This window comes from Etheostoma spectabile, chromosome 17 (assembly GCF_008692095.1).
Source record: "Etheostoma spectabile isolate EspeVRDwgs_2016 chromosome 17, UIUC_Espe_1.0, whole genome shotgun sequence".
NCBI classification, from domain to species: domain Eukaryota; kingdom Metazoa; phylum Chordata; class Actinopteri; order Perciformes; family Percidae; genus Etheostoma; species Etheostoma spectabile.
In genome coordinates this window covers 17,866,833-17,874,633 of record NC_045749.1, presented here as the reverse complement: position 1 = coordinate 17,874,633, position 7,801 = coordinate 17,866,833, and the positions used below count along the sequence as shown (strand labels likewise).

The following is a 7,801-nucleotide window of genomic DNA, read 5'->3' as shown; positions in this document are numbered from 1 at the left end:
AATGTAACGCAATTAAAAAATAAGTGCTTTTTGTCACGGCTTACCGACGTAATTCAAAGAGCAGTGATGGAGGAAGCTAACAGCCGCGGAGAAGTCGATGTGGCAAAAAATGATTTACAGCGCAAAGTCAGAAGTAATGACATGTCTATTAAGTTCCCAGAACTGGTCGGAAAGTCTGAAATATTAATTAAGTTTATGAGAGTAGAATGTGACGGTGATAGCACGATGTACGCTGCTTGTAAGACATGCTTAGTCTTAGTCAAGCACGCAAGTGATTCAGGCACGAGCGGTCTGAAGAGGCACACTTGCAAGGCAAATTCGGGAAAGAATCAGCCAAGCATCGCTTCGTTCATCAAGCGAAAATTGCCGTCAGGTGTCCAGTCTCATCTGACCGACAAAATTGCTCGCATGTAAATGGAGCGTGAGTCAGTTTAAACAGGAGCGGGATGGGAGTGGGACTCAATTTACCAGGAGCGGGATGGGATGGGATTCGTTTTTAAACTTTGGTCTGGGAGTGGGACGGGACAAGATTTCTTTCTATGGGAGTGGGACGGGACAGGAATGAAAATCCACTCCCGTGTCATCCTCTAGTCTACTCCATGCAACACAGATGTGAAACAGTTCTCAGAAATAATGGTTATGCAACTAAATATTAGTACAGTGATTCAAAGTAAAGCAAAACCTTGAGACATTTTTCAGTTCATACAGTAAATATTTGAGTTTGTAAATAAAAATGCAAATTATTGTTTTGAAAAGCCTAATATTCCTTTTTCTTCACTTTCTGTAAAGGTATTACACAAACTTGATCAATTTTGGTCATGTTTCAATTTGGAATTGAATGTGCAGTGTTTTCAATGCATTAATGTTATGGAATTAAAAGCTATTCTAATGATTTTGACCTGAGAGGTCTGGGTGGTTTGTAGTGCAGTAGCAGATCAGAAGTGTAACAACAATAAGTGTCTTACAGGGTAGTTGATTGCGGTGAGAACATAGGTGTTGCCCCATCTTCAGACACTGTTGACCGGATGGACACCTAAAGGGTACAGAATGTTTGACATACAGTATATATTTTATGTGATATTTTACCTCAGTGGAACCGTTTTATTCTAAAGTAATCAAAAGTAGCTAGGGATGAGATCTACTGTAAGTATTAGGAAATATCACTTTGGCGTAATCTGTGATGGCACACAACACTAAAGTAAGACAGAATGTGACATTGTCTGGAAAGAAACATAAAAAGATGTTGAATGTTTATGGAAAGGTCTTTTAAAATAAAAGTAAACGTGCTGTGGTGATTATGGCCCCTGTGAGCAGGACATTTAGAGGCTGATTAAAAGCATCATGAAGAATCTGTGAGGAAAATACACCTAGCTGCCAGTTTATTAGTCACACCTAGCTGAAACTAATGCAATCTAGTACAACTGTCAAGCAGTAAATCCTAGCTTCATGAAGGTTATACAGTAATGTTCAGTTTTGTTGTTTTAGATCTTCATGAAGGTAGGCTTTACTGCAGGACTGTTGTATTAGACAGCATTTGTTTTAGCCATGCTAAGTGGACAGTACCTAATAAACTGGCAACTGATAAAGGGAGTACAAAATATGAATAAATAATACCTTGCTGTCCCAGTCTGTCTGTTCTTGAAGAGCATCCCAGGCCAGCTGAGCTGCTTTCTGTTGGGCTTCCTTAATGCTCTTACCCTCACCCACAGGGTACTCCTTATTGTTGATCCGTAGTTTGTAGGAAAATCTGTGTAGTGTTTGAAAAAGGAGCAAATAGTTAACATCATTATCCGTAGGCCTGCACAATATTGGAAAAAACTGACATTGCGATATTTCTTTCCCCCCTAATGTGAAAAAAGAAAAATTATTTTTTAAAAGATGACATAAATAGCTTTATTTGAAAATAATAAATCATTCTCGACTACTGCGGTGATTTTTTAGGGGAGTGCATCTACGCAGAAGATAAAAATGAAAAACGATCTTTTCTAATGTGAACCATTCTTTGTTGAGCTTTAATGCTTTACAAACACCAACCAGTAAGCGGTGTGACTAACGTTACTCTTCTGAAGTGGTTTTGGAGAGGGAAATTAGGTAGAAATACGCTGGTTGACTAGCATGACACCATTGTATTCATATACTATCAATCCAGGCTAACATGAATGACAGTGACTGCATGTTGCTTCCTCTAAATTCCAGGTTGTGGTTGACTAGCGGTGCCAGCTCGTTGGTTTGATAAATTGATCAGACCTGCATGTCACGCGCACTAGCAACAAACTGTGTGTATCCAAGAACAATTAAATCAGTAGAAATGACGATAGATCAGACACAGACTTCTGTAGTAGATTAGTGTTAAGTTTCCAGTGGCGAGGATCCAAACCGTAACATCAGTTGGGACGAACGGACCCCTTGTTTCTTTAGGCTAACTATATTAGCTTTAGCTTAGCTGGTAGCAGCTTTCTGCTTGTTCCTTTAGGCTAACTATATTAGCTTTAGCCTGGCTTGTAGCAGCTTTCTGCTTGTTGCTTTAGGCTAACATATTAGCTTTAGCCTGGCTGGTAGCAGCTTTCTGCGTTTTCTTTAGGCTATACTATATTAGCTTTAGCCTGGCTGGTAGCAGCTTTCTGTTGTTTCTTTAAGCTACATATTTGCTTTAGCTTGGCTGTAGCAGCTTTCTGCTTGTTCTTAAGCAACTTATTAGCTTTAGCTGGCTGGTAGCAGCTTTCTGCTTGTTCTTAGGCTAACTAATTAGCTTTAGCCTGGCTGTAGCAGCTTTCTTCTGTTCTTTTAGGCAACTTATTAGCTTTAGCCTGGCTAGTAGCAGCTTTCTGCTTGTTCCTTTAGGCTAACTATTAGCTTTACTGGCTGGTAGCAGCTTTCTGCTTGTTTCTTTAAGCTAACTATATTAGCTTTAGCCTGGCTGGTGGCAGCGGGGGGGAATGGCCAGGAGATGTTGTGATTATGATGCATTAATCAGGTGTTTTAGTTCGTATTTGCAGCAAACATAAAACACTGACAACTGTAGCTTTACTGACTACCCATCAAAACTATGCGCATTACTGTGTCAGCGGCAATTGCTGCCTACAGGACTTTTCTACACATGGAGAGCTTCACTTCCCATAACAACAACCCCCGTCGGACTAACGTCACACACACACACATTGCCCACACGGCTACCTGTTTTAAAGGGACGGTAATAATAATGACGGTAATAATAATGTAAAAGGAGAATGGTGGAAGTTTACTTTACTATCAAGTGGCAAAAAAGGATTAGCATCAACACTGCGACGCCCTGCAATGTCGATGCTAAAATACTATATTGTTCTGCCCTAATTATACGCATGCTAACATGTTAATGAACTGAAGTGAACATCAATAAAGAGTTAGCAATATAGTGTCTGTGGTGTCTATTCAGGTTACAGAGGTGCAGGTTCATACTCACTGAAGGTCATGAGGTGGACCGCATCTCCTTTCCTCAATAAATGTATGGGTGATTTTTTTTTTCTGACAGTAGTGGTTGACAATTCCAATGTAATTTGTCTCCGCATAACTGCTGTCCTTTGAGTTCATACTGAGGCGTCTTGTCATATTACTGTAATAAAATGTAACATTTCACACTGATGTTCATTATTTGGATATGATTAAAAATGAACTGCTGCTATGATTTACTCACCAGATATCAGAAACATTTGGATTCATTTCCTCATTTCGATGAGCTGATGTGGGGTTGAGATTCTCATCTGCAGTCTTGAAAAAGAAAAAGAAAAATACAATTTCTGAGTATGTGACACCCTACAACATAATACCTTGGGTAAGCCAGGAGCAACTGGTGTGTAGTTCTACTTCTGTAATTAACTGCCACATATCACATCATATACAACAAAGGGTGAATACTGGTATATTCAGATAGACGCTATGTATAATAATGTTTTTTGAATACTAAAGCATGTAAACATGTTCTAATAGAAACCCAAAATACAGGTACGACACTAAAAATTAGCATAATATGGGAGCTTTAAGCAAAGAGGAGCAATCATCTTACTGTGTCGACTGAGTCCTGATGTTCAACACTGAACAAGAATTCCAGGGCATTTTTAGCAGCATTATGTTTGGCTTCCTTCTTGTTCTTTCCCACACCATTGGGATAGGCTTTTCCATTTAGGACTACCCTCAGGGTGAATCTGTAGGGGAATTGTCACATATCTGTTTTTTTGGAGACTTGACTTGAAATGATGTTGGGGTGCATTAAAAGACATAACTCTCCAAACCACCCTATGCAGCCTGTAGAAGGACTCCACCAGGAAATGCACACGCCAATGCCCCTAGGTCAAATGTGATCACATGCATAGGCTGAAATTGTAACACAGTATTGTAACAGTATGATTAATAGTCAAAGAATGTGGGCCTACTTAAGAACACATTTAAGGTAAGCCTTCCAAGGTAGCCAGCCTTCTTATTTAATTTTTATGCAATTTTATTGCTCTTCTCCATTACATTTACCTTACCACAATTTACTATTTACTTAACAAACAAAGCTTTTACAGGTCACAGGGCATAACTGATCCAGAGCTATAGGTAGCAGGTCATTACATCCATGTTATCTGCTGCAATTAAAGGCCTTTATTCTTATAATATGGCCATTCACTTTACCCCAAAAATAATTTCTGAGAATTATTACATTGGGCTGCAAGTAAAAAGCTGAGAGTCCTTGGGCAATTTTGTATTGAGCTAGCCACATTGTGTATTTAGTTGGTTCTAGGTTTTATGGTAATCTAGCAGATCTCTAATTTACCAGGTGAAATTATTAATCAATAACGTTAGCTGTTTTTTAATAGAGTTTTGGATATTGCATCATCAGCATCACCACCACCCTCAGCAGCGCCATCGTCACCCATGCCAGGAACACCTTCGCCCAGAAGTGAACTCCAGTACAACTGAGGCAAAATACGTGCAAAACCAGCAAAGGCGTGTAAAATCCACGGCTAACAGAAATTGTATTCAACTCACGTTTTCATATGGTCGGGGCCAACGGAGCCGAGGTCCTCATATTGCATCACAGAGCTTGTTTTCTGTACGTACTCGTTAAGTCTGCTAACATAGTTTCCAGTTTCCATCTTTAATGACGAAGCTGTCGGACTTTCAGCTCAAATCACATAAAGTACAAAGCTCACAGTACTGCTCCCCGTCCTTCGTCAAATCAACTCTTGACTTTGGTAACCTGTAAGTTTCGATTCCCCGTATAAACGTCATTCACGTGACGTGACATTGTTTGATTTGATACGATTAATCGAAACTAAATACTTTTCACAGCCTGCCCTACACCCGGAAACGAATGCTCAGTAAGGTGTTGTTCGCATGGAAGCAGGTTTCATATTAACATTATACGGGACATGTTTGGGGGGGGGGCGCGCTTTGGGGATTACCTTTTTTAATGTGCATGCATGCGGTGCCTGTTCAAGTCAATTAATGAATTCATTTTGAATTCATTTATAAACCCCTAATTATTGTTTGAGCAACATCTGTGCTCATGCACGTGCAGCAACACAAGGCTACAAGTCAGAGGAAAGACCCTACACTGTAGTCCAAACGTTTTACACATTGAAATAACTGATAACCGGTGGCACATAGGCCTGTGCAATTATCAAATTAATGGTGTGGACAATATTGGGTAATCAGAAGTTGTACAACAAATTACGCACATGGCCGTTTTGCATTAGTTATCAATAACTGCAGTTATTTTGTTACAGTTTGTGCAGAATTGAGTTCATGTGTCCAGTGGTGTACACAGTGTATCAGGGTGGGGGGGGGGGGGGGGGGGGGGGGAATTCTTGGTCTAATGTCACACCAGAGTCTAGGGCTTAGCTCTGACTGATGTCATGTCCAGTGGCTTGACCACAGAGTGAGTGGGCACACCCAGTGGCAGCTGGTTGAACCCGATGGAGGATGGGCCATCCTGTAAATGTGTTGTAACACTAGTCATGTCAGCCTAATGACAAATGTATTTTATGTTTATGCTCTGCTAGATTAGCTAGATAAATGCAGAAATAGAAATATTAGTTTTGTTACAGTATTTAAAATTGGCTCATCTGTTTGCCTCTGAATGTTGAGCAGCATAAGTTCGTAAATTGGAATTGTTAGTCACAGTGCTGTGTGAGATGGCAGTTGAAAATAATGTATATCAATGATGGTAACTCCATAGCAAGTCTTTATCATTGCCGCTAATGTTCTACAGCAAGGCCGAGATCCTCCTTTAGTGCAATAACCTTATTTTGTAAACTTTAGTTTACAGCTTGAGTTATTATGAATGGTTGCGAGTGCCGCTGTGATTGACAGCACTGCTGTTGCTGTGATTGTTTTTGGCACCACTAGCAGACCTACAAGCCAGTGTCAGCTGATAAGGTCGAGCTGGGTGAGCGCTGTGGTGAAGCTGTTCCTGAACTACTGCGGTGTACACTAGGTTGGTAACAGATCGGTCTTTATGCTAGAACAAGGCTTTGGCTACAGTAATGGCTCAGCTTTTCTTCCAGACTGGCACTTAAAAGTGACAAAGCCAAAGCCCTGAAGTGTCCCATTAAGTCAGATGTAGGTGGATTTGGGACTGCCTGAGGCCCCAAAACCAACAATTTTGCACATTTGAATGGCATAAGAATATGTTATCCTCTAGATTCTAGAGGATAACATATTCTTGTCATTCAATCATTTGGATCTGTTGAATACATTGTTTTGTCTGTGTTCCCACCAAATATATTGAACCCTAAAAATGGATTCCCATCTTAAAGCTCATGTTCAATTTCATTCCAGACCAGGCCTTTTTTAAACTAATCTGTTGGATTTTTACACTGCAGACAGCCAGTGTCTTAAGTGCATATTTGCATTCTTCTGCATCAGTGTGCACTTGACTAGACTAAATCCTCCTCATTAAACTTCCTGCCTTTCTAAATACCCATTTCATGAATTGCCATTTGTTGTTTATATCCAGAAAGGGGAATTGACTGCAAGTAGACAGATTGACATTTGGGATAACCAATGTTGGAATCAATTTAGCTGATAACTAGTATCACTACATATGAGTCTTGATTTGAATATCACTACTGCTAAAGATCGTATCACTTTCACATTGTGTGCACATAAATACGTACAGCATGCTCTCTCTGCTTCTTTGCAGCTTTTGTGTGAAGCCATCATCACTTCATTAGTACACAAAATCTGCATTGACCATCAACACCGTCTTGTGTTTTAACATGTATGTGAAATCATAAACAAAGAGAGGGATTTTCCACCTTTAATTTTTGACAGGACAGCTAGGTGAGAAAGGGGGATGACATGCAGGAAATCATTACAGGTCAGACTCGAACCCTGGATCTCTGCATAAAGACACAAACCTTTTAATAAAAAAAATAAAAACATATTGGTACTGTAGCCAGTTTTAATATAAAGTATTAATCAACTCTGTGTACACAAACAATGTTCTCAATGCTGGAGTTCATGCGTAGAGCCCCTGGTGATACTTCGAGCAAAATATTATGTTGTGTCGAGCCTTCTTACCCAGCTAACAATCTCTGGTTCCCAGAACATTTGTTTTTGGTTGCAGGAACATTCCCTTAAGGTTAGGTTTTTTTGGTTGTGTCTTGGTTGAATAAGAAAGTTGGTTTAACGTTCTGGGAACATTAGTTTTTGGTTACATCGAAAATTCTCATAGCGTTCCCTTAACGTTGTAACCTTTAGAGAAGGTTCCCCTAACATTGTAACTTTTAGAGAACATTCCCCTAACGTTGCAACCTTTGGAGAACGTTCCCCTAACGTT

The 7,801-nt window shown here is 39.9% G+C and overlaps 1 protein-coding gene across 6 annotated transcripts in view; it reads right to left on the bottom strand.

Annotated features, from left to right (window-relative positions):
• Window positions 1–5,276, bottom strand: part of LOC116705407 (interferon-induced, double-stranded RNA-activated protein kinase) — a 38,997-nt gene extending 33,721 nt beyond the window's left edge. For 3 of the 6 annotated variants that reach the window (XM_032541579.1, XM_032541578.1, XM_032541581.1), the window contains exons 1-6: window positions 5,005–5,275; window positions 4,040–4,178; window positions 3,671–3,744; window positions 3,440–3,589; window positions 1,615–1,747; window positions 966–1,033 (exon numbers count right to left, since the gene is read on the bottom strand). In XM_032541579.1, the coding sequence (XP_032397470.1) occupies window positions 966–1,033; window positions 1,615–1,747; window positions 3,440–3,589; window positions 3,671–3,744; window positions 4,040–4,178; window positions 5,005–5,111 (671 nt within the window). In that variant the 5' untranslated portion in view covers window positions 5,112–5,275. Of the gene's footprint in view, window positions 1–965; window positions 1,034–1,614; window positions 1,748–3,439; window positions 3,590–3,670; window positions 3,745–4,039; window positions 4,179–5,004 lie in introns of all 6 variants that reach the window. The other 3 variants (XM_032541576.1, XM_032541577.1, XM_032541580.1) reach the window with 2 other exon arrangements.
• Between the last annotated feature and the right edge of the window lie 2,525 nt (window positions 5,277–7,801).